Raw genomic sequence first — 27,726 nt, 5'->3', positions numbered from 1 at the left:
CTTCTCATCCAACACTGCTTCACTCATTTACAATATGAACTAAGCCCACCTTATAATTCCTCATCCAGCCAATGATTGTCCGGAGCATGCCAGTGCCAACCAGGCACAAGGCCAAAGCAAACACACTGCACAAACTGTTTCCACTTTAAACATGACCTATATGTTGCTTATAACAACACTGAACACCAACACAACAGGGAGATCATGAGGAAGAAGTTACTCCATCAGCACTTTAAATGCGTAAAACTAATCACCCATTCGGGGTCGTGGCTCATTGCAAGAAATCGCTTCTCAGAGGACACTGAGCCGGCTTCCGTGACAAGAATCTTAACCGGAGGGAAATTGCTAAAGTGGTCTTGGATGAGTGCCGTTGACACGTAAGGGATACATTATATACTATATTGCAGGAAGCAGGCAGCAACCTGAGCAAGAAATGAATTACAAGACAAACATGATTATCTTTGAGTTCTGCACAGGAGCTCACATTGAACCTTTAAATGACATAAATAAAGTATTCATGAGGGATTTGAATTTGATTAAGCATTCATGAACGATTAGAGTGAAAATACAAGATTTTGGTATCTTTCCCAAACAGAGTTTGTGTATATTAAATTTTTTCTAGTGTCCAAAAGCTATATACAAATGCATGTCATTGAGCATTGCATCAGTAAAAAACATAAGAAAAAACACATATATATTTATTTTATATGTTTAACATGCCCATTATACGGTAAAATGGGACTAAAGGCCCACCATACAGAAAAAAAATGGTATGAAGGTAAAAATAAATAAATAAATACATAAAATGTATGAATATCAACCATATGACATTTAATTAAATATTAAATATACATATTAAATATTAATGGAACAACATAATTTGTGTAAAAAGAAATGGTAAAAAAAAAAAAAGAAGCTTAAACTAAGGTGAGACGCTGCAGGTGAATAGGGTAAAAAAATAAAATAAATAAATAAATAAATAATAGTTATCACCATACTTCCCCAGTGGATTGATTACAATAAGAATTGCAAGTTGTTATGTTTAAATAATGCAAATGAGGCATTAATTATTTACAAATGCACTAATTTGCATACATTTCTAGTAATACATTTCTGAACATTGGATGAAGTCAGGTTCAAAATTCCTGTTTATATATTTATTGGTTTTTTACATTATTAGAGTCAAAGGTTTTTACAAAGGTGATTTTCGGTATCTTTTTATTAATTCAGAAAATACTGTGAACAATCAGAAAAAAAAAAAAAAAAATCACATTATGATCAAATCCCTCTGTAAAGCTTGGTGCATGAAAGTGCCTCTGAGGTAGAGATATATGGCTCAGTGTTGGAGAAAAAACTCATTTTGAGAAAATAGCCTTTAAAAATATGTGTTGTAATTGAAATCTATATACAAAAATAAATAAATATATACCAAAAAATAAAAGCACAATGGTGGATTTTGGATGTTTTCTTACCACTATAGTCTGAAAAAAACACTTCATTAAAAGCCAAAAAGCCCAAAATCGAAAAAACAGCATTTTAGCCTGTAGTGTCTCGCCTTAATTAAAATTTGTTTAATCAGGCAAAGAGGCAGTGTATTTCTTCATTTTTGGCATTTCAAAACCTACTTTTACGGTATGTATTATGCTTTTAGTAAATTAAAAATATCTTGGCGTGACAATGCAAGTGCAGCTTATGCAAGCTTCGTAGAAAATGTTACATAAAATGCATTTTCTGCATTACTGTATAACTTTTACATTAACAAGAACATCAGCAATCCTTGCCTTTATAAGTGATATAAAATTTTTTAAAAAAGTAGTTATGAGGGATTTGAATTTGATGAGTTATTAGAGTCAAAATACTTGATTTTGGAATCTCTTCTGAGCTGAACTGTGTTTATATCAAAATCTCTGGGGAAAAATAATGCCAGTGTCCAAAAGCTGCACAAATAGTGGCACATCAGTTGTGCATCAGTAAAACGTCAGAAACTTGTTGTCAGAAAATCAATCCTAACATGAGAAAACGTAACTATTTTTAGGAGGCGACGATTTGCATGGAAACAACTTATACGAATATAGCATAAAAAGTCCACCCCTAAACCTAACCGTCAATGGGGCATAAGCATATTGTACGGAAACATACAAATGAGATTGTACGAATTTATACAAATTAACCACCAATATGCCAAAACGTATAAAAGTTATGAATTGCCATGAGAGTGTGTTGGAGAAAATAGGTTAGGTTACAACATCTTTTATCAAAGCCTGAAATATCATAAAAACCCTTGTTCATGTTTTACTTTAATCAGCTTTAATCCCAAATTTACCTTTTCAACATCACATTATCTTTAAATCCCCTAACTTTGAAGAAAATTTCTGAATGCAATTAAAAAATTTAAAGCCTTCATCTCATGAGACATTTGTGTTTGAATCAAAGATTATCTGCAGAAACAAATTCTGGCAAAGACAGATAAGTTTCCTATTAACTCTAAAACAGCAGATGTTTTAGGTTAATACCTAAAACATGTCTGTTTTATTTCCCCATAACAATACACACAGCAATTCTACACAGCAATGTCTTGTTTGAAAATAGTGTCTGCGACCCCTGTGATAAATTATACTGACAAGGGAGCAAAGGTTACCAGAGAGCAATGTGGATAGTCCCTTTCAATGATTGTAATGTGTAGACCATTATGATTGCATCTAGAGTTTTCACAGGTTTGCTGTCAATATGGCATGACAGTTAAAGGCTTTTAGTGAAAGCTCCAGTGGCAATGACTGATAGAGATGACTGGTTAAAAGCTAGAAGGGGGAATGAATCACCGAGGGTCAACTGTAGAATGGGAGTGCTATTAATGTAATGACCTGCTCTCAGCAGTGTCCATTTAGGTGACCGAATACAAAATGCAGTCCAACAAAATGTGCAGTGCTAGAATTGATTTATTAGCATTATTTAATGTGCAATGAGTGTTAAAATGCAAATAAACACTAACAATAAATGAATAAATAAAAACTGAAATATATTTTGGCTACTATTCTCCATTCAATTACAGTGTCCAGTAAACTTTGTGTGTAATAAAGATAAAACTAGAATATTATAACAATGAAAACACTTGATATCGTATTAAAAGTTTGGGGTCAGTAAGATATTTTGGTAACACTTTATTTCACAGTGTCCTTGCAACATGTGTTACATGTACTTACTGTGGTACTAACAGTAAATGATGCATAATTGCATGCAATTAACCCTAATTATAAAGTACATGTTGTTAAAGGGGTCATTTAATGCCACTTTTACAAAATAAGTCTCTAATGTCCCCAGAGTGTGAATGTGAAGTTTTAGCTCAAAATACCCTACAGATCATTTTTATAGCATGTTAAATTTGTCACTTTTTGAGGGTGAGCAAAAACGCTTATGTAAATTTAAGGGTTAGTGATGTCACCAACCCGGGAAGAAGCTCGTTGTAGTCCCTACCAGCCGTTTGTTGTAGTCCTTAAACAGAGAATTCTTTAAAAGTAAATGTCTCTCTTTGCATTGAACTTCGAACGTCGTAACTTTGCAGACGTTGTTTATACTCTAACAGCAACATTACACACTAACTAAAGTTAAAAAAGTGAAATCATAATGAACCACCCCTTTAATTAATATTACTCAGTACTTAAAGGTAGGGTAGGCAATTAAAAAAAAAAAAAAAACATATATTTTGTGATATTGTTAAACTCTCTTCACATCCTGATAGCAATCAATAATATACTGTAAGTGGTCTAAACATAAAAAAATGCACATATATCTTCTGAAGAAGTCATCCGGCTCGAAGATCGCATGAGATGGCAACCCGTGACGTTCAATTGTTAGCTGTTCATGTCCTCGGACTCTGATTTTTGTGTTTCTATATCAACACTATCACTGGCGAAATGACTCTGCAGCAGTCAGGTGGTACAAGTAAGAGCTCTGTGAGTTGTTTACATTCATTAGTAGTGTAATGTAATGTGCTTTGAGGCATAAGGTAATTGAATGCTGTCATGTGTTTTGAAGGAGGCGTTGCTTTGGAGATGCTCTGAAGGGAGGGTGGGATCTTGTGCTTTCAAAGCTAGCTTGATATTGCTAGCCTCTCCGAAATTAACTATCCTACCTTTAAAGGTGCCCTAGAATTAAAAATTGAATTTACCTTGGCATAGTTAAATAACAAGAGTTCATTACATGGAAATGACATACAGTGAGTCTCAAACACCATTGTTTCCTCATTCTTGTGTAAATCTCATTTGTTTAAAAGACCTCCGAAGAACAGGCAAATCTCAACATATCACCGACTGTTACGTAACAGGATCATTAATATGTACGCCCCCAATATTTGCATATGCCAGCTCATGTTCAAGGCATTAGACAAGGGCAGCCAGTATTAACGTCTGGAGCTGTGCACAGCTGAATCATCAGACTAGGTAAGCAAGCAAGGACAATAGTGAAAAATGGCAGATGGAGCAATAATAACTGACATGATCCATGATAACATGATATTTTTAGTGATATTTGTGAATTGTCTTTCTAAATGTTTCGTTAGCATGTTGCTAATGTACTGTTAAATGTGGTTAAAGTTACCATCGTTTCTTACTGTATTCACGGAGACAAGAGAGCCGTCGCTGTTTTCATTTTTAAACACTTGCAGTCTGTATAATTCATAAACACAACTTCATTCTTTATAAATCTCTCCAACAGTGTAGCATTAGCCGTTAGCCACGGAGCACAGCCTCAAACTCATTCAGAATCAAATGTAAACATCCAAATAAATACAATACTCACATAATCCGATGTATGCATGCGGCATGCATGACGAACACTTTGTAAAGATCCATTTTGAGGGTTATATTAGCTGTGTAAACTTTGTTTATGCAGTGATAGAGTCGAGAGCTCGGGAGGGGGCGGAGAGCGCAAGCAATTAAAGGGGCTGCAGCCTGAATCGCCGCATTTCTAATTATGCCCCAAAATAGGCAGTTAAAAAAATTAATTAAAAAAAATCTATGGGGTATTTTGAGCTGAAATTTCACAGACACATTCAGGGGACACCTTGGACTTATAGTACATCTTGTAAAAACTGGTTCTAGGGCACCTTTAAATGTATAGTTACACTGTAACAAGGACACCTTAAAATAAAGTGTAACTGATTTAAAAAAAAAATGAATACTTTTATTCAGCAATGATGCATTAAATTATTTAAAAGTGACAGTAAATATTTTTAATAGCATTTTGAACTTTGTATTCATTAAAGAATCCTGAAAAAAAAAAAAATGGATTTCACAAAACCCAACACGAGTTTTCAACACTGATAATTATCCCAAATCATAATTATTACTATTTCTTAAGGATCATGTGATACTGAAGGCTGGAGTAAATATATTAAACTAGAAAAGAGTTATTTTAAATTGTAATAATATTTCACAAAATGACTGTTTTACTGTATTTTTGATCAAAGCCTAAATGCAATAAAAGAGCATAAGAGACTTTTTTTTCAAAAACATTAAACAATCTTTCCAGCCCCAAACTTTTAAATGGTAATGTACCAAGAAATTTGCTTATCGAACTAAAACGCTGCAAACATGCAAAGTAACATTATAGTGTAGTATGCAGACTTTAACTGGGACATCTGGTTTAGTAGTCCTCTCCCAAAAGCCAGAATGTCCTCACCCAGCCCTTTCCCTGAAATGGAAGAGAACAGGGAGGTGAAAGCAGTTCCGAAGCTTTGAAAACTTGTTAAGAAGAGGCTATTGAGATCTATTTATAGGTCCTTGCCAGCTGTGGCTCGTCACCGAAGAAATATTTCCACTCTTTCTGAAAGTATGTTGCTATGTATACATAACTTTTCAGATATCGATGTTTACATCCTTGATTGTAGTTATGATGTCATTTTATTACATTATGGCTTTGTAACACAATGGATTTGTCACTGTTAGCACAAATAATGTTGAAGCACCAATCCTAAAATAAATATGTATGAAAGGAATCAGTTGAGCGAATCGGATTGTTGTGACGTGGTAAGACAGCGAGATGAAAGAGAGATGTTTTTTTTCTGAGGTGAATGTCAAAGTGACAGAAGCTCTGTACCTTTATGTGAATGTCACCTCGCAGTTCACAGCGGAAAGTCCTGAAAGTGTCAAGGAGTGACTTGGTGGAACTGCTCACATGGATCTTCAGTGCTGGAGAGGGAAAAGTAAAATGTTATGATACCTGTCCACACTATTACGCAATCAAAGGCCGGTCAAAAATATGCTCGGGTCAAGGCAGTGGCAAGATCATGCAACATCAATCACGTGGCTTTCATTTAAAACTCCTCTCTGACATCTTACTAATCTACTGTCAGCATATCCTTCATGAGTGATCTTACGTAATCCATATGTCTCCATCCTGGAAGCCGTGTTCACAGTGTCTCCAAATAAACAGTAGCGTGGCATTTTCAGACCCACAACCCCTGTCACACAAGGCCCTGTAACAAGCAATATGATTTTTTTATGATTCTGCATTCTTCCTCAACATCTAGTAGTTTTAACAAACGCATTTCAGATAAAGTTTCTTCTATTCCTCTATCGTTGTAGTATGGCTTGCATGCCTAAATCACTTCTTTAATGATGGTGTTATGTAATATAATGTACAATGATGTAGTTTATTTGAATTTTTCTTATGTGTCATAAAACAAGTTGGCAAGTTGGAATCACGGCACAAATGCCAGAGCGCGTAAACACTCCTCTGATGCATAAATTGACCAATCAGAATGAATATACAAATGCGTCATTGGTTTTCTATTAAAAACACATCTGAAAAAAGCAAGAGAGTGAAGAAATGAAATGTACTGTATAAACCTTTTGTATAAATAAACAGTCATAATCAAATATATTTACGAGAAGTCTCTCAAACCTGTAGAGCAATGCATGACTTGTTCCATTTGTTTCCTACACTATACTGAGATTGTGAAATATTACAATTTAAAATCACTGTATTTTAAATTGCAATTTATTTCTGTGATCATTACTCCAGTCTTAAGTATGACATGACCCTTCAAAAATCATTCTGATATGCTGATTTGCTGCTGATAAAACATTTCTTATTTATTTATTTATTTATTTATTTGTTTGTTTGTTTGTAACAATGTAAAAGTCTTTACTGCCACTTTTGATTAGTTTAATACCTCTTTGTTGAATAAAAGTGTTCATTTATTTATTTATTTATTAAATCCTACCCTCAAACTTTTGAATAATAGCACACATTTTGTGAATATTCAGGACAGAAAATCAAGTGGAAATATGAGAGGCGTACCGAACCCTCAAAGTTGAGTGCCAACTTTTGAGTGGCAAATTTTTTCCCACGTACAAAGCTGTGGTGGAGGATGAGGGAATTTTTAAAATGTGGCTCTTGCAGACAAAAGGAATTTGCCAACCTAGCTCTTGAACTAGTGCTAAGGTTGAGCGCCACTGATATGTTGTATACTTGTTCATATTTTAGTAAAAGAGCACCAAAAATCGTGTACATGAAGGTTATGTTATATACAGTAACATAAATTACACCCCACAAAGTACTCATATTCTGAGCACATTTCTTTTGCCTGATTGATCAGGGTCATTGCAGGCAAATGAACATACAAGAATAGCCCAGCCAAAGAGCTGTCACCATCCAGTTATTACCTGAATGGACTCCAATGCGGACCCTCAGCTGCTGCTCTGGTACGTGTGGACTGTGGAAGCTCCTCATGCCCTGCACTATAGCTAATGACATTCTGGCTATTTCTTTTGCATGGTCATCTCCATTTCTTATAGGCAGGCCCGACACTACCATATAGGCATCGCCAATGGTTTCTACCTGGATACATCGAAGGAAACATGAAGCAACCCATATCTTACAATGGAACGGTGAGGCATTCGTATTACGCACCTTATAAACATCGTGGTTGTCAATGATATTGTCAAAGTATGTGTACAGATCATTCAGCACGTTCACAACCTACAGGAAAGGAAACAAGAGCGGTCAGTTTAAAGTCAGCTTATGGATACAAAGATCAAAGTTTCTCTAAGGTGACAATAGTTTTCTGTTGTGGTTCAGCTGTGGGCTTCAGTATGGTCCAAAAATAGCCTCATGTGAATGTATTATTTCCACTTTAAGACTCAGGCGAGCTAGCGAGCCAACAGCTATGCTAACAGAAGCCTGATATTCGTGACAGAGTGGAGTTTTCGGCACTTGAGCCATGTCATCTAGTAATGTCAGGAGCTCTCATAGGACATATGAGACCCATTCCAGAGCTAACTATGTGGGTATTTGATCTTACAACAGACCCCTACACACACACACACACACACACACACACATTGTTTAACAAGTATAGGGTATATCAAAGCTTTAGACAACTCAAGACAGCATCTCCTCAAGCCTGCCTGAATGGATCTGGACATATGTATTTTTCAAAATATGATCAAAATTCGTACAAATGACCCCACATAGGACCTACATTTTTTAAAAACATCTGTGAATTGTTTTCGAAATGCCCACAGAAACTCTCTGAGATGTTGTTTGAGTCTTGGTGTCTTTCATCACCTGCATTGGCGTGAGGGATGCTGACATGGCTGTGAAGCCTTCAATGTCACTGAAATAGATGGTGACGCAGTCGTAGGTCTCTGCTCTCACGGTCTTTCCCGCTATGAGCTGAGCAGCCACAGATCTAAAAATATGAGAAAAAAGACAGGCACTTTTCAAAGGCAGGTTTCAAGTGGAGGCCTTGATGATGTTTATCACTGGTCTGGTCACGTAGGCTTGTTGTTACACCAGGTGCAAGTAAGTTTTTAGTAACTGAAGTGCTGAGGACGAATTCACTGAACAGTTGTGCCACTTTTGTGTGCAGTATGTCAACACAAAAACATGCATCTTTATTCACTAAGCATCCAGTTCAACCAGGTGTTAAACTCAAAATATTCTGTCATTAATAACTCACCCTCATGTCATTCAAAATCTTTCATTCCTCTTCAAAACCCAAATGAATATATTTTTAGAAATTTTAGTTTCTCCAAATGAAATATGGTAAACAGAAGCTCAACCTAAAAATGTACTGGTTCTTGCGTGTCAAGCAAGTATACAATTGAGCTTCCGTTTACCATATTTGATGTACTCTACTCTACTCTACTCTAATTAAATCTGTTCATCGAAAAAGTGATTACATATCTTTAGAAGATTGGGATTATAGTGCTTAATTCATAAGGATTACGTTCACTATACAAGTTTTGGGTGAATGGACTGTCAATGGAGAGACTGAAATATCTCAGATTTCATTGAAAATATCTTCCAGTTGTGTTTCAAAGAAGAACTAAAGTCTAAAGCCCGGAACACACCAAACTGATGCCAACGAACTAGTGGAGATGAAAGCAGATTGCAGGGTTGGCTCACGTCGGCAGCGTCTGGGTCCAAAGTTGCCCTGACACACCAAACCGACGCGCGACACCCGACGGCCAAGTAGCACGTCCGTTCTGTGCCTGCCTAAGAAATGCCTTTCCGTACCAGCAGGTGGCAGTAGTCTGAATTGGTCATTGATCACAGCCAAAAGAGCGTTCTGTGTATGCCCTCTTGACTGTAATTTGTATGGCAAGCCGTTTTGACTTTTATTCATTCTCCGGATATGAATTCTTGATATCAACAATTCAGTTTTCACTAGTTAAAATGCTAATTCTTGATATCAGGAATTACATTTCCACTAGTAACAAAGTTAATTTTTGATATCAACAATTGAATTTTCACTAGTTAAAATGCTAATTTTTGATATCAAGAATTATATTTCCACTAGTAAAAACTAGAATTCTTGATATCTGTAACTGTATTTTCACTAGTGAAATGTCACCATAGGCTGCCATTCAAATTCAGTTGTTGATATCAAGAACTGATTTCTTACTAGTTGAAATTCCAATTTCACATATCAGAAATACAATTCTTACTAGTAAAAATGCAAATTTTTGATATCAATAATTCAGTTGTTGAAATGTCAGTTCTTGATATCAAAAATTGAATTGGTACTAGTAAAAATATTAATTTTTGATATCAATAATTTGATTTTCACTAGTGACAATGTTAGTTTCTGATATCATGAATGTGATTGTTACTAGTAAGAAAGCCATTTTAGATATCTGAAATTATATTGATATCAGAAATACATTTTCAGATATCAAAAATGAACATTTTTACTAGTAGCAATTCAATTGTTGATATCAAGAACTGACATTTCAACTAGTGACAATTGAATTCTTGATATCAAAAATTTGCATTTTACTAGTAGCAATGTAATTATTGATATCAAAAATTACGATTTTTACTAGTAAGAATTGTATTTCTGATATGTGAAATTGGAATTTCAACTAGTAAGAAATCAGTTCTTGATATCAACAATTGAATTTGAATGGCAGCCTATGGTGACATTTCACTAGTGAAAATACAATTACAGATATCAAGAATTCTAGTTTTTACTAGTGGAAATATAATTCTTGATATCAAAAAATAGCATTTATCTAGTGAAAATTCAATTGTTGATATCAAAAATTAACTTTGTTACTAGTGGAAATGTAATTCCTGATATCAAAAATTGCCATTGTTACTAGTGGAAATGTAATTCATGATATCAAGAAATAGCATTTTAACTATTGAAAACTGAATTGTTAATATCAAGAATTCTTATCCGGAGAATGAATAAAAGTCAAAACGGCTTGCCATACATTTGCATGTTTTCTTCACTTCCATTTTCCATCGTGTGCACTGGTTTACTAAACTGAACAGACAATAAGAGTAATTCAACAAATCAATCCATGAAAAGCTGCCAATGGGTGTTCAATTAGTGTCAACGGTGTGGAACATACCACAAAAAATAGAACGATATATGCTCAGCAACAGCCTGTCATTGGCCAATGGCCAACCATTGGCTTGGTGTGTCACGGCCTATGCATATTTTCTTTTGCGAATTAGGTACTAAAATATCAGTTGGTGCAATGGTAACCCCATGATTTCAATTCCCCCATACTTAACCACAAACTTAGTGTGAGATTGTAAATCAAGGAACTGAAAAAAGAGAAGTGTTCTAATGAAAAGAAAAGACTTCTAGTTCTAGGGGTTTTTTTGGAGCGTTACCGTGGTAGCATCTGCGTGAGTAGTCCCTCTGCCCGCTTCTTCTCTTCCTGGAGTTCAGCGGTACGCTCACTAACTATCTCCTCAAGATTACATGCATACTGCTCCATACGGGACAGCAGGTCATCCAGAATGTTCTCAGACCCCCTGTGAACACACAAATGATTAGCAATAGTCATTTAATATTATTACTGTTAATTAGCTTTTCGTACTCATTAAAGAAGCAGTAGCAATTCTTTATTGTCCCTTCAAGGGACATTTTATTGCAAAATAATTTTCATCAACATACAGTACACGTAACACAATTGCTCTTTTAATCTGTCTTTCTCTCTCTCGCCCTTGCTCCTCTAAGGCCAGTATAAATGTTTAGCGTGATACATTGTGACAGTGTTGTTCTCACGGGACTCTGTGCTCGCTGGGCTGTGTGTCTCTGGTCCCAGAGTGCTCATATCCTGTTTGTTTGTCTACCTGATTAAGCACTGTCATTTGTAAGTGTAATTAATGATCCTCTGTGTCCCTGCCATGTTCTTCTTTATTACCTCAAAAGTGCTCATTAGTCACAACTACCCTCATTTAGAGCTGAAACAAGCACAAAGAGGAAGAATGTGCAACTGTTACAGTATCAAGACAGCATTAGATTGGGAGGGAGAGATAGCTATACACTGCTGATGTCGCAGCACTGCCTTTAATCAGACTTATCTCAATGTTAACACTGACTTCACTTGGGAAACTTACTCTGCAAGTGGGGAAGATTGAATCAACAGAAACTCTAATAAAAGTGCAGTCCACAGAGGATCATAAAAGTCAGAGTGTCTGTGGTTCTCCCTGCTTTGATTTGTGGTATGCAAGTGCACAGACAAGGCCTTAAGCCTAGTCCGAGACTAAAATGCATAAAATGTTTGAGCTGTTTTACCTGAAAGCAACTTGCACTGACATATCTTAAAATATGTCTCGAGATGCACATCAGTAATGTTTTATTTTTTATTTATTTATTTTTTTCTTAGGCATGTTTATAAAAGCTACTTAAATGTCCTAATTTAACTAAAGCCTAATCCTGGCTTAATCTAAGACCTGTCCATAAAAACCAGGCCATAGAGGCTACTGTATATGGCTTAAAATTAAAATACAGTTTATAATGTTTATTAGCTGATAAATAAGTGAGTGAAGTTAACTGTGATATAAAAATGAATAATAACACATCATTCCGTGTTAATTTTTGTATTATTTATATACCATTATAGTATTTATTCATATTTTGAAAGTTTGTTCTGTGCTTTTGTCATTTTTATCATTTTTTTATTTTATTTATCTTTTTTGCAGTTTTAGTTTTAGTAATTTAGTACTTAAACGTATTTTATTTCAGTTTTTCAAATGTATTTTATTTCAGCTTTATTATTTATCAGCTTTATTAAAATAATTTTTTTTAATGATTGTAAATAAAATGTCTCAATTACGGAAGAGGATTATGGCCAAGCAATAATAAAAAAATTAAACCATCTTGAGATTAAAGTTGTTAAATTTCGAGAAAAAACTCGTTAAATTTCGAGAAAAAAGTCGAAATAAAATGTTGAGAATAAAGTCATTAAATTACGAGGAAAAACTCGTTAAATTTCAAGAAAAAGGTTGAGATAAAATATTGAGAATAAACTCGTTAAATTATGAGAAAAAACTCATTAAATTTTGAGAAAAAAGTCGAGATAAAATGTTGAGAATAAAGTCATTAAATTACGAGAAAAAAGTAGTTAAATTACAAGAACAAATTCGTTAAATTATGAGAAAAATGACGTTCAATTTTGAGAAAAAAGTCGAGATAAAATGTTGAGAATAAAGTCATTAAATTATGAGAAAAAAGTTGTTAAATTATGAGAACAAATTTGTAATTTAACGAATTTGTTCTCGTAATTTAATGACTTTTTTCTCATAATTTAATGAAATTTAACGATTTTTTTCTCATAATTTAACAACTTTAATCTCGAGATGGTTTTATTTTTTTATTATTGCTTGGCCCTAATCCTCTTCCGTACTCAATTGACTCAATCATACAATTTTTTTTTTTTTTTTTTTTTTTAATTGGGGAAAAACGTTAAAGGGTTAGTTTCCCCAAAAATGAAATTTCTGTAATTAATTACTCACCCTCATGTTGTTCCAAACCTGTAAGACTTTTGTTCATCTTTGGAACACAAATAAAGATATTTTTGATAAAATCCGAGAGGTATATGACTATATAACCACCATTTTGAAGGTCCAGAAAGGTACTAAAGACATTGTTTTTTTTTGCCAAAGACGACTTTATTCAACAATATCTTCTCTTTTGTGTCATTCTCATACGTTGTTTACGTCCAGCGCTTCCAGGTTCTACATCAGAACGCCGACTCATTATTGGCCGGCTCCTGTGGCAGCATCACACACATGCATCGTGCTGCTCACATGATCAGCTTTGGCCAATAGTGAGCCAGCATTCAGAAGTAAACACAGAAGCCTTCACTGTACTTACTGCTTCAACTGCGTAAGGATAATGACAGGGAAGAGAAGAGATTGTTGAATAAAGTTGTTATTTTTGTTTATATTGTGTTCCGAAGATGAACGAAGGTCTTACGGGTGTGGAACGACATGAGGGTGAGTAATTAATAACAGAATTTTCATTTTTGGGTGAACTAACCCTTTAATATGTCAGTCCCAACTCCCGACGAGACTGTAGAACTAATGTAGTACTAATCAACAACAACAACACCAATAATAATAATAATTATAATAATAATTATTTAAACAATTCAGTGAATTAACCATTTCAGCCTTCCCAAGACTACAAAAGAAATGTATACAAAGAAAAGTAGAGGTGAACAACATATTATTGCTCTATGTCTTGCTTCATTACTGACCCATTAGGACAATTTTTTTTGATGGCAGTCCTGAGAGACGAGAAGTCTGGTCTCTCGGCAGGTTTCTCCCTCCAGCAGCTGACCAGGAGACCGTCCAGTTCATCTAAACATTCGGCGCGGTCTATGTGCGGCCTCAGTGGGCTACAGCCCCCCGCCCTGACCCTTTCCACAATCTCTGAAAAACAGACAGGGAGAGAGTCCTTCACAGGTGTCCATCTGCAGTGCTTTACTTTGGTTTTAATAACAGAAAAGCGTGTTATGGAGAGAGGGAGTGTATTGCCGTACCTCTAGCACTTAAGTGACTGTTGGGGATGTAGAAAGGCCCTCTGCGATATACCACCTCTTGAGCGATAATGGCAAAACTGTAGATGTCCCCTTTTTGAGTGCCATTAGCAGGCATGGACTGCCTCAGCAGCTCTGGAGCCCTCCATAGCAGAGCTTAAAATGCAAACGCATATTTACAGGACTGACAAAAATCGAACTAAGGACGAATTCCAATCAGAAGTGAGCATCATTTCTGCCCTACTCACTCCAAAGGGCAGAGCCTTTGAAGTGTGGACTTTGGAGGGAGCAGGGCACTTGCGTGTCACAATGTAGCCGTTTGAGACAACCTGTAAAGTTACTATTAGATAGGAATTTCTTAATATAATTGCTCTGCTCTTAATATAATTGTTGCAAATAAATATACATTTTATAATGAATTTTTTTTAAATATAGTTTATATGTGTGTGTGTTCCCTCTCTGCTCTCAACTTTAAAACTTGCCATCTCTTGTTTGAACGCTGCAAATCATCACTACATAATGTATTTAGCTATTAAACTCATTTATTACCAGTAAAACCTATTTAAACTTCATATGAAATGTATGGCATAAATGTGTGTAAGATATCACAAATAAAACAAAACAACTTGAATTACTCTGTTTATATGTTAACTCAGACTCTCCCGCCAAATGAGTCGTGAGGACTTGCCACCCTGGGTCACATGACCATGAATGATAAAATTACTTCCTTGAAGTGACCATAACATGTGCTCTTCGCTAACTGACTTGTGGAAGGGATTCAGATGTCCACTTTTGTTTGGAACGCCCCTACAAATGGCTTCCCTTTCCCAAAGTGATCTTCAAGACATAAAAAAGCTGTTTGGAATTCACCCTAAAACTATAAAAATATGTTTGCATATACAGTATGTGTGCAAAATTGAACTGCAAACCAATTATTTAAGAAAAATAAAACTCTCTCTCTCTTTTTCCAAACAAACTTGGTGGAAAAGCATTTTTCGAAAGTTCCACATTTCCAGCTTACCGGTCCAGGGGTCAGATCCAGAGTCTGAACGCCTCAGTGCGTTAAGTCCAAAATCAGTGACCTTCAGGACAAAGCGGCTGTCCACCACACAGCTTGATGATGAGAGGTGGCCGTGACAGTGCAGGGGACTGTGGTGCAAATAGTCCATGCCCTACAAGAGAGCCAAAATTTATCCATCACTGTTTTATATTCTACTGTCAGCAAAATCATTTTAGACTAAGACACAGAGACAGTGACCTTTACAATGTCTAGCATGAGGGAATACTTAAAAGTCCAGTCCAGCTTGATCGACTCATTCTTCAAAATGTCCTGCAAAGTTTGGGGACAAAAACCTTTGGTTACAATGGTCATTCTTAAAATAATAAGATACCACCTTTACGAGAGAACATAGCAGCTGGTATTCTGACAGCAGCATTTTAATAAAATAATTGCTAAAATTTGTTCAATTTTGTTTTAAAAACAGGTACCACTTTAGAATACTGTTCCGTCATTAGTGAATAACTACACATGAACAATTGAGTAACACTCAATATTAACTTTCTAGAAACTGCTGTTAAAGGATTAGTTCACTTTCAAATGAAAAATTACCCCAAGCTTTACTCACCCTCAAGCCATCCTAGGTGTCTATGACTTTCTTTCTTTTGATAAACATAATCAAAAAAATATTAATAAATATCCTGACGCATCCGAGTAATGGCAGTGAACAGGGTTCACGAGTATGAGCTGAAGAAACTGGGGGGTTAATAAAGGCCTTCTGACGCGAATCGATGCGTATGTGTAAAAAAGAAATATCCATAATTAACATGTTATGAAGTCAAATATCTAGCTTCTGCTATACCGTTTTCCGTATTCAACGTACGAAGAAAGAGTATAACTGTTGCTGTTTAAAACGCTTATGCTACGTCCTACGCCTTCCCTATTCAACTTACGAAAAAAGTGTAACTGACGCTTCTTTGTAAGTTGAATAAGGAAGGCGGTCTGGCGGAAGCTAGATATTTTACTTCATAACTTGTTAAATATGGATATTTTTTTTACACAAATGCATTGATTCGCATCAGTGGAGTACACGTTTATGATGGATGGATGTGGATGGAAGCACTTTCTTCAGCTCATACTCGCTGATCCCGCTCACTGCCATTACAAAGCTCGGATGCGTCAGGATATTTATTAATATATCTCCAGTTGTGTTCATCAGAAAGAAGAAAGTCATATACATCTAGAATTGGCTTGAGGGTGAGTAAAGCTTTTCATTTGAAAATGAACTAATCCTTTAACTAACAAGAAACTCTGATTACTAATTAGTAAGTACAGTAATAGTGTTCAGTTGAATGAGGAAGTTCACTATTAGCTAATCAACTACTATTTTTTCATGCCTCCCACAGAGGACTAATACGAAATACAGGTTCATAATTAATGTGAATGATGCATAATGTATAATTAATTCTAAAGTGAAGATTATGGTAACCCACTGGTAATGACTCGAGTGTTACTACATCCTTCTAAAGGAAATACTAATTATTTGGAACAGTCCTCTAAAGTGAAAAGCATGATAACTCTAGTAATGACTGAAATCATTGTAAACTTTTGAGTTTTTGGATAGTAATTGCTTCTGACGGATTTAGTAACACTTGAGTCATTACTAGTGGATTACCATGATCTTCACTATAGAATATTACATTACACTTAATTCATAAATCCACAACTGCCATTATAAAAAACCCAGAGGGAACTCCTGAGGGAATGCACAGTCGAAAATGCCATTTCCCATCCTGAACATCTCTGTTAGAAATAAACTGTTATCTTAGTGTTGTGTAATATCACCTGCAGACTTCCCTTAGGGCAGTACTCTGTAAGAACGAAGGGTTGATGGGTCTCCAGGGCCACTCCGATAAATTTACAAAGGTTATAGTGGGTCAGATCTCTGCACTGAAACACATACACCCACATGCAAGTTAGTTTTGTTGTGACTAAAATTCAGTATTTGTCAATGTTTTAAGGAGATTTCACCTGTTTGAATTCTGCCAGCAGCTCGCTGTTCAGATGAGTGCTTCTTAAATTCAGAAAACAAACAGAACAAATTGTCCCCTGAGGGAGAAAGAAAAATAATTGAACTATGAACAGATTTATAGGGCAACTAAATCATGGCCAATGTTTTGTAGCATAAACTGTGTCGAGTCACAATGCAGTGATGTAAATGTTTAATCACTAAGATCCCAAATACTTTGTAGACTGCGGTTCTCTGTGCTGATGGCTTGTCCTGCATACTGATTATGATAGATTCCAAAGAAGCCTGAATGGGTTTGGATCTGTGGGACTAAACCAAAGAAAGGGAGAGCCTATTATTAATGTAATAGACTCGTTCATAATGCATAGTAAATCCAAAAATGCGGGCCAGAAGAGTTACTTAATCCAAATATGATGCATTAAATCATCTCAAAACCTTTGTTGGCACAGTCGAGGAGTGATGCTCCATCATTATGACGTCTTCAGCATTGACTGTCCACAACATCTTGGAGGCTTCCTCCTGTAGTTTGTACTTCCTGGTAATAAAAATGAATTCAGTCTAGAGACTGGAGAACTTTAAGAACTTATTTCTAGAAAGAAAAATAAATACTGAGGAAAAACTGAAGAACTGCAGAGGTTTTGACTGAATAAGGCCTGCATTTTGGATGTCATCTGAAATGTTTTAGCTGTTTGGCTAGCAAAAAAACATCTCTTGGAAAGGAGAATCAAAGTATATCTAATTTATGCAAATGATCGAATTTCGATGCTTGGTTCAGCAATTCTGAAGATCTTAAAGTTTAAGAGCAGTTAAAAATACACACTTTGACTATTACCTGTAAAGAACACAGATCGCAAGCGTTCCTGCAGCCACCAAGCCAGCAATAATCCCCAAGGCAATCAACAATTTTCTCTCTGAAAATAAAACATACATTTGTAATCTGCAGGTCTGCAGTGTGATTAGCTCTCGCTTGGTGTCAACATCCAACTACGTCCATTTATAGAAGTATGATACAGCAAGACTTGAAGCCGCCAAGGGTAATTCTGTAGGAATGCAATATGAAACAGTCACCTTTTCAGAATTCTGATAGAAGGATTATATCTGGTTGCATAAGACTGTCCTGGCTTTATTGCTTCGACCTGTTAGCTTGGGGGAGATTCAGTCAGTGAATACCTGAGAAATCTATATTGCTGTTGAGTTGGACATTTGGGTCTTGCAGGCATTGGTACATAATTCAAGATTTTTTTTCTCCCCTTTTTTAATCAAAGCGAGGGTATGGGGCAATGCCAAAAAAATGAAAAGGAAGGGGTGGGAAAACATGGGCTGGGTGTTGGGGTGTGAATGCGCTGATGTGAGGAGTAAAGGTGGGCTTTTGATGCCCCCTACTGGAAGCAAAGTTACTGCACTATGGCCTCTGACTGACTCCTTGAAGAAGTTGATAAGCAATAACCACATGAACACACTGCCAAGCCTCATATCATGTTGCTGTGTGTTATTACCACACAGACACTTTACAAATTAGTGAAGAGTGGGCCAATTGTGTAATACATTCAACAACTTTTAGGCCATGAAAGTCCCAAAACCAACATGTGGCTGATTGGAAAATGTGCCTCTACCTACATTTTTACAAAACCCCAAAAACTTAGCTATACATACAATTCACTGCTGTTTCCAGCTGAAAATAAGACTATAGTGGCAGTAAAACACTGACTATTCCTTTTCATACAAATTATGATTGCAGGGGCAGATTATTGATTAATAAAGTCTTATTTATGTGCTATGTCACACAATGCTATTTTATGATTTTTGAATGGTTTTAAAGGGGTCTAATGCAGTTCATGGATTCTCATCCATGGAATGTGGTCGGTTTTTTTAACTTGAGTACTCAAATTTAATTAAGGAATTGTAACAGCCTTAGGTGGTAAATTATTTTCAATAGACTTCTAATCTTTTAGCTCCACTCACAATTCATTTCTGCCTCTACGTACATAACAAAATAATAAAACGTTGCAGATTCAAGTTAATTTGTTTCAGATAAACCTGAACATGCCTTTACTGACACTCAAGTGTTGCGAAACATGCAAGAAGCAACATAAGACACACGACACGTTTTTTTCAATGAGCCTTTGTTGCCCAATACCTAGATTGATGCAGAGTTCTCCTTGAAAGCCACAATCTGGAGAGTCTTTGGGAGGAGTTGTCCGTCCTCCAGGCCAGCGGATGTGAACCCCTTTCACTGCCTTATATGTCCCAAAATAGTTTGCAATGACCTGTGTGGAGAACCCAGTGACTCATTTGACAAATGTAATCCAGAATAGCAGAGCAGTTTTCAGATGGCTTCCATGAGCGCTTGCGGTCGGTCTTAGTAGTAAACATATGGCGGTATCTCACCTGACTCTGTTCATTACTATCTTGAATCTGTTTCATCATGTAGTGTAACTCACGATCTCCATTTGCATCAATAGTTACATCTCCTTGGATACCTGTATAACAAAAAGTCACAAAGCATGTACCAAAATGAAATCCTGTCAACTTGGTGGCAGTTTTATTTACAATGGGAAATGATATGAATTGCAGGTTTAGGAAGGAGAATGCTCAAGTACCCCTTCAACAAACCCAAACTAGAAATAGGCTATGTATAACTCTTATTATTCTCAGCATGCAAGCTTAAGGTTTGGGAAAGTTAAAGGTGCCCAAGAATGCTTTTTCACAAGATGTAATATAAGTCTAAGGTGTCTCCTGAATGTGTCTGTGAAGTTTCAGCTCAAAATACCCCATAGATTTTTTTTAATACATTTTTTTAACTGCCTATTTTGGAGCATCATTAACTATGCACTGATTTTTTCAGCGCGTCGCCCCTTTAATTCACGTGCTCCCTGCCACACGAGCTCTCGATTATATTACAGCACATTTACAAAGTTCACACAGCTAATATAACCCTCAAATGGATCTTTACAAGATGTTCGTCATGCATGCGGCATGCATGCTTCGAATTATGTGAGTAAAGTATTTATTTTGATGTTTATATTTGATTCTCTATGAGTTTGAGGCTATGCTCCGTGGCTAACGGCTAATGCTACACTGTTGGAGAGATTTATAAAGAATGAAGTTGTGTTTATGAATTATACAGACTGCAAGTGTTTAAAAATGAAAATAGCGACAGCTCTTGTCTCCGTGAATTCAGTAAGAAACGATGGTAACTTTAACCTCATTTAACAGTACATTAGCAACATGCTAACGAAACATTTAGAAAGACAATTCACAAATATCACTAAACATATCATGATATCATGGATCATGTCAGTTATTATTGCTCCATCTGCCATTTTCGCTGTTGTTCTTGCTTACCTAGTCTGTTGATTCACCTGTGCAGATCCAGACGTTACTGGCTGCCCTTGTCTAATGCCTTTTATAATGTTGGGAACATGGGCTGGCATATGCAAATATTGGGGCGTACACCCCGACTGTTACATAACAGTCGGTGTTATGTTGAGATTCGCCTGTTCTTCTGAGGTCTTTTAAACAAATGAGATTTATATAAGAAAGAGAAAGCAATGGAGCTTGAAACTCAATGTATGTCTTTTCCATGTACTGAACTCTTGTTATTCAACTATGTCAAGGTAAATTCAAATTTTGAATCTAGGGCACCTTTAAATTATTTAATTATAACAAATTTGCACAGTGTTTGCTATCCAATTTGGAATTACTAGATATAGTTTAAGCTCTACAAACCTTTAATGGTCCTGTTCCGCATTCGTCTAGTAATGGCTAAGCCATCATACGGGTTTCCATTTTCTGCCAAAGTTTCATTCAGTGCATGGGCATACAGCCAGACAGTATCGTGGGCTATAGCTGCTAGCACTGACACCTGTTGAATTAAAACAATTGAACTCATAATGAAATAACAGCTCACTTGGATAGTGAAATCATCACATCTAAATTCTGAATTAGGTTGCCCCATCTGCACCAAAACACTGATGGTGTCACTGATAATAGACTCGTCCTTTGTTCATGTCTATAAAGTAAAAACCAACCTTCTCAATAATAGGAGTATATGTATAGCCAAAGTCTATTTTGGATCTTCTGATGACTTTCTCTGAGAAGGCCTGATACTGTTTATCACTGGGTTTATACAGAGACACGAAAAACAGAGCCTGATAAGCTTGCCTGGCCACTGAGTCATGTTCATCACCTGAGAGAGAAGAAAAACATTCACTATAAATAGAAAATTACATCTTATTCAGCAATATCTCATTTTATGAGGTAAGCAAAGTCATTGCTTTTGTGGTAATGCAACACACCTTGTTTCCAGTCAAAACTGCCAAACAAGACCTTTTGCTTGTAAGGCTCGAAACAAAGGAAAATAAAATCTCCGTTAGTCAAGCCTTTCTTGTGAGCTTCAATTAGCAAGCTGCGAACCACCTTGCCATGTGCGGATATCACAATAACTGTTCAGGCGAAAACACAAATGGTTTCATTGTTTAGTTCCTCGCAGGTTTTTGTGAGAACAAATTCTCATTTTCATTCAAAGAATTTCTTACTGCGAGAGACTTGAGCCATCTCAGTTAAGACCCAGGACCAGGTCGATAAAGACCCTTGGGAGAGAGAGCCATGGATCTCTTGATACTTGGTCACTGTGATGTTATTGTGCTCTGCTTGATACCTTTGAAGAAATGAGGTTTAATAATTACATTAAAAATTAAAGAGTGAACCACTTTTCTTAAATGAACTTCTCGACTGCTTAATAGCAACTACAAATATGCATCAAAACCCATAAAATCCCATAAAAACTATATCTTCATACACTGTATTAAAATAAAATGTAAAAAAAAAATTCTATGGTAGTCAGTGGGGCCGAGATCTGCTTGGTTACAAACATTCTTCCGAATATCTTCCTTTGTGAAAAAAAGAAATTTATACAGGTTTGGAACAACAGAATTTTCATTTTGGGATGAACTATCCCTTTAAAATCTTTGTGTTTATAGTGTTGAAATTAAATTCACAGAAAAAAAAAGAACAAGAAAAAAACATGTATATTTCATTAACTAAAATAATATTAATATACCATATTAACTTCACCTTTATGATAGTATGACAACACAGGTGGTAAAGAGAAATCTATATAATTAATCAAAATTTATCATAAGTAGCTTTTCCATAAACTGAGGTAAATACTAATATTTTGAAGGTGCACAGTGTCATATACACACAAATACAAAACACATCATGGTAACACACATGACTCTAAAAGAATGTAATAAACATTAATTTAACCACATAAGATGTAGCCTAAAAAAGAACTTTTTCAATAATAATAATAATAATCAAATATGAGCTGTCATTCAGGCACACAGAGAAATCTGGCAATGTCAAATTAATGTTTTTTCACTGTAAATTGTAAGATGACCTTATTTTTCACAGTATTTTACTGTAAAATTACTTGACAGTTTTACACAGTATAGAGGGGATTGTTAACCAATTAACAGGTATTAACATATTTTTTTACAGTCTTTTACTGTTAAAATGATCATTTACAGTGTACAGTATACAGTGTATAAATATACATCGAGTTTCATGGTACGTTACATACTTGATCCCCTCGGCGGGAATAGTCCAGGAAGGTTTGCTTTCATGGATGATGCCTATGCGCTTCCAGCCAAACTGTTTACAGATTTCCACAAAGAAAGCTCCTAGTTTAGTGAAAGGTCCAAACACTCTTGTTAAAGTCGGATAGGCCTGAATTCAAAGGGGCCAAAAAGACATTTAGCAACCAAAATTCAAAGTGCATTTTAAGATACAAACATTAATGGTACAACCAACCTTCTTATCTAGAAACTGTTGCTCTGCACATAATGGACTGATGACAGCAATGTTCCAGTAAGCTGCTAGTTTAGCAGTCACTGCACAGACCTTGAATAAGAATTAGCAACAGATGATAATACTCCATTTCCTACTCAATGAACATTAGATAGTTCTTTGTCTTGTAATGATGATATCTTGTGATAAATGAGATTATAACGAGTTTTGTAATTACTTTTTGATAGCCCTTCATGCGTTAAAAGTCAATTTTAAGCTTTAATTGGAACTGCGTGCTTGTAGAAGACAGATACCTTAATTTGAAAGTCTATTGTCTGAGTAATGATATAATGAGTGAGTGTGATTGTTATTTCTGACATGTTCCGTTTGAGCTAGCTGTATTTTTATTATTTATTTTGACCTTCAATTGTCTAGGAAATAATGCTAAAGCAACCACATACATTTGAGCAAGATGGTCCGATGAAAGCGCTGTAATTGTGTCTATGGTAAAGCGACACAATTTTCCCTGGGCCACGAAGATCATTGCATTCATCATCCACAAAATGGTAATCCAGATAATGCCCTGACACAAATCATTCAACATATTACATTAAAGATGATATATAAATATTGCTCATCTTCCTTTTATACTTGGTACAAATAGCTCACTGACCTTGCAGTAGGTTTGTACTGTTGTTTACAGAACTGATAGCGACAAGAGCTCCAGCCCCAATCCGACCAAGGCTGAAAGGAATGGAGGTGTTGGGCATGGAGATCAACAAGGTGAATCTGGTGCCCAGACTGAGATGAACCAGAGCCATCAAAATGAGCAGTAAGCCAGGAACTCTCTCGAAGTGCACTGTAAACCCAAACAGTATAACTAACTTATAATGGACATGTGCCAAAAAGTTTAACTAACTATTATTTTTTAAGTTCATTCAACATCTATCAGAGATTTAAGTTAACACTAAATATTTTTTTTGAGTTTTGCCAACTTATGCGGGTTTACAGTGTACTTAAAACTTTGAGTTGCATTAAATTAAGATGAACAAAACACTAAATATATATTTTGATTTAAATTAATGTTTATTTGTAATTTACAGTTATTCAGAAAAATAAACTAACTATGCTTACTGATGATATTTAAGTTTGCAAACTTACAAAAACAGAGGCAATCAGTTGCCTCAATTTTTTTGAGTTAGTAGAACTTATCCGGGTTTACAGTGTGCTTCATATTAGTCAAAATATATATTCATATGTCACAGTACACACAGAGATATATTTGTACAAATGTTTCACACAGTATGTAAGCAAACTATGTATAAATGTATTTGAATACATCTAATCTAATTTTAGCATGTCAATTAATAATAACTGAAATTACTGTACTTACCACTCATTTCAAAAGAATAATTCCAGCTTCAATGCAGAGGATGATTAAAATTAGTCAAACAAATTAAAAAAAGGGACCTTGCATCAGAAACTACCTGTATCGAGGATGGGAAAATATCCAGTGGCAAACTGGCCATATGGTTTAGCTCTGAAATCAGCCATCCACAACAATGATCTCCCCAGAGTGACTGTAAATCAAGGGTCTCACATTAATACTGCTCTGTATCTCAAGCTGTGGTGCTCCTCTGACGTTTGTTTATAGCTAAAAAAACAAAACATATGAGTAAACACTGGTCTACAGATGTCTATGGGAATTCTCATGTCTACGAGGTCTGGATGAAAAAAAAAAAAAAGTGTTTTTCTGTCAGTGCTTTGAGTGATAGCGTAGCTTTTTGCTTACATACAAAAGGGCTCTTTTTTTGTTTGTAAGCAGGCTCTTCACATATTTAATAATAGCAAGAAAGAAAGGAACTGTAAATTAAAATACACTTAAATTGCCAACTTCTTGTGTCCCAAAGAAAACTTGAAAGAAGAATATAAATGTGTATTTAGTACATTAATTAACAATTATAGATCAAGAATCAACCAGGTCAAGAATGAGAGGTCAAAAGGTTAGAGTTAAAATAAGAACAGTGTCAGCTCCCTGCATACTGGCACTTTGGATGCTTTTATATCGTGGGAATGCCCTCTAGTGTCTGTCCATTTCACAAGCCAGAAAACATTTGAAACTTCTCTCAATGCACGAAAGCTGAACACCATGACAAAGAGAGATAAATGTTGTTTTTTTTACCCAAATGTCTACTTAAAAACAACATAATCTATTTTTAGGGGTCAGTTTGTGTTACTGCACAAATACTCAGGGGAATATAAATAGTACAGGAATAGTGGAGAAACATTTTTCTGCTTCAAAATCTGGGATTTAATAAGGCCGTTAAGCTCAGCATTTTCAGAAGAAAAAAAAAAGTATAGCATTTTTCATTATGATTATTTCAAAGAAGACAATAAAATTGTACAACCAGTGAGCAAGCAACAGCAATGATGAAAAACACAAATGCAAACTATTTTTATTGCAAGGAAAGGGAGATGAAAATATAGCCTACATAAAAATATATGTCTATTTTGTTGCTTTTTCCAGCAGTTAAGATAATTTTTTGTGTTTGTTCTCTCTTAAACTTTTCCCGATTTAAAAGCAACTGTTCACAAAAGGGTTGCACCTCTGGGGGCGTGCATAAGAAAATATTTGTAAAAAGTACCTTATTGTAATTTATTTAACTTGTTTGACAAGTTTGTCTGTTTGCACGTTCACATTCACAAATTCACATTATAAGCCTTAAAGGATTAGTTCACTTTCAAATGAAACTCACCCTCAAGCCATCCTAGGTGTATATGACTTTCTTCTTTCTGATGAACACAATCAGAGATATTTTAATAAATATCCTGATGCATGTAATCTTTATAATGGCAGTGAATGGGATCAGTGAGTATGCTGAAGAAAGTGCCTCCATCCACATCCATCCATCATAAACATGTCCACACGGCTCGGGGGGTTAATAAAACCCTTCTGAAGCAAAACGATGCATTTGTGTAAAAAAATATATATATATATCCATATTTAAGTTATGAAGTAAAATATCTAGCTTCCGGCAGACATCTTTCCGTATTCAAGTTACGAAGAAAGTGTAAACTGGCGTCGCGTCAGTTACACTTTTTTTTCTGTACGTTGAATAGGAAAGGCGTAGGATGTGGTGTAAGTTTTTCGAACTGCAACAGTTTTACACTTTCTTCGTACTTTGAATATGGAAGGCAGTCTGGCGGAAGCTAGATATTTTACTTAAAGGTGATAGAGAGGATTTTTTCGTCGACTGAGAATCCAAAGACTGTTACTGAGTTTTTCAAATGAGCGCATGCGTAAGAAGAACAGCCCCCCTCCTTCACAGCTCACTTCAAAGGAACGCCTCCCAAAACTCGTTGCCGAGTATTGGAACACGAGTGTTTACCACCGGCATTCGCAGTGTCGTGTTTTTTGGATTCATTATGTCGGACTCACCGCAGGTAACTCTGCAGTTGTTACTCCTGTCTCCTGACAAAAACACTGCATGCGGCGCCTGTGGAGTGTGGAAAGTTACTGGAGCGCGCAGCCACGCTCGTCTCTCACAAGGAACGTCACGGCAGTGATTGACAAGCCAGAGGGCCAATCGTTTACACGTAAACGATTGGCTGATGTTTTTAAGGCCCTACCTCGTGCACAGATGATGTATATTGATATTATTTCTTTCAGTGCACCTAATAAATAGTCTTTTATCCGTTAGTAAAGACAGTTTCAAGTAATATTGCAAAAATGTATAAAACAAAACATCCTCTTTAGCACCTTTAACTTGTTAAAAATCGATTTTTATTTTTTTGTTATTATCGAGCGAAACAAACGCATGGCTTCGCTTATTCTAAATGCTAGCCTATTTTTTTCATTGTTTTGGAGCACACTAGCTCATAGATAACCTTAAGACTAACATTTTCATACTAAAAGCCAAAAAACTTGCATTTTGATTTCATGGGGACTTTAATGATCAGCCATTTAATTTTCTTTGCATCTCGCGATAAGAAACCATTGCTCCGCCCAATTCCCTAACTGGCTCGAGGTGGCAGTTAATTAACCTCCGAGTCACTCAACAATTTGAAACTTCATGTTAGTAAGAATGTTTAAAAACGTCTTCTAGTCTCAGTTTAATCTGCCGACCCTCTCACCTAAGGTAAGCAGCCACTAGCAATCGCCTTTTTTATCATTTAAACGTGTCTTCGTGTACAAGCTATATTTCGGTATGTAGAATGTGTTCATGACTCTGTTTTTACAAATACAAAAGATAAGAAGGGGGTACACTGTTTGAAAAGTTAGGGGAACCCTTCCTGGACATGACAATGACAACGGAACACAGGCAAACTCTAGTAAATTATAAAACAAGCCACAAATAGTGATTTTCTTCCTGACCAGAAGATGGCAGTCAATACATAAATCTCATTTCCACACAGCAAAAATGTACCAACAATTCTGCTTGGCTCTGTATTAGTTTGTGTTTAATATAACAAGAAACCACATGGATAGTCATCTCTAATTTGATATTTTGGTGATTTATTTACAGTGGCCTAATTAAATCATATTAAGCTAAAATATTCACTGACAGTATGGCCTATAGCTGCACAAGCAAGACACAACTACATTTCACTTTACT

General features: G+C 35.7%; 1 protein-coding gene across 2 annotated transcripts; it reads right to left on the bottom strand.

The window, feature by feature from the left end:
* Positions 1-5,444: 5,444 nt before the first annotated feature.
* On the bottom strand, positions 5,445-24,757 carry si:dkey-37g12.1 (atrial natriuretic peptide receptor 1). Of its 2 annotated transcripts, none has more exons than XM_048196610.1 (27): positions 24,504-24,757; positions 23,784-23,969; positions 23,572-23,693; positions 23,135-23,224; positions 22,905-23,050; positions 21,856-21,977; positions 21,616-21,762; positions 21,349-21,506; positions 21,047-21,182; positions 19,706-19,797; positions 19,455-19,584; positions 18,150-18,228; positions 17,753-17,852; positions 17,534-17,626; positions 17,320-17,397; positions 17,134-17,238; positions 15,550-15,621; positions 15,313-15,463; positions 14,295-14,447; positions 14,010-14,184; positions 11,134-11,277; positions 8,569-8,692; positions 7,912-7,980; positions 7,665-7,839; positions 6,374-6,472; positions 6,094-6,185; positions 5,445-5,688 (listed from the first exon to the last, which is right to left on the bottom strand). In XM_048196610.1, exons 1-27 carry the CDS (start codon positions 24,508-24,510, stop codon positions 5,641-5,643), a joined length of 3,093 nt encoding a protein of 1,030 aa, XP_048052567.1. In that variant the 5' UTR covers positions 24,511-24,757; the 3' UTR covers positions 5,445-5,640. The 2 variants fall into 2 exon arrangements, with proteins under 2 accessions (XP_048052567.1, XP_048052568.1); XM_048196611.1 differs by having other exon boundaries at positions 23,784-23,911.
* Between the last annotated feature and the right edge of the window lie 2,969 nt (positions 24,758-27,726).

The sequence above is a fragment of the Megalobrama amblycephala genome, linkage group LG7, assembly GCF_018812025.1.
Source record: "Megalobrama amblycephala isolate DHTTF-2021 linkage group LG7, ASM1881202v1, whole genome shotgun sequence".
Lineage (NCBI taxonomy): Eukaryota > Metazoa > Chordata > Actinopteri > Cypriniformes > Xenocyprididae > Megalobrama > Megalobrama amblycephala.
The sequence above is the reverse complement of the archived record's forward strand: the minus strand, read 5'-3'. Positions and strand labels throughout refer to the sequence as shown.

Bases quoted from the DNA above. Each gene is read 5' to 3' on its own strand.
- si:dkey-37g12.1 (XM_048196610.1), bottom strand. The intron at 23,225-23,571 runs GTATGTGGTTGC...TTCTTATTCAAG, and splicing joins TCGGACCATCTTGCTCAAAT to GTCTGTGCAGTGACTGCTAA. The intron at 21,763-21,855 runs GTAAGAAATTCT...TCGCCTGAACAG, and splicing joins GATGGCTCAAGTCTCTCGCA to TTATTGTGATATCCGCACAT.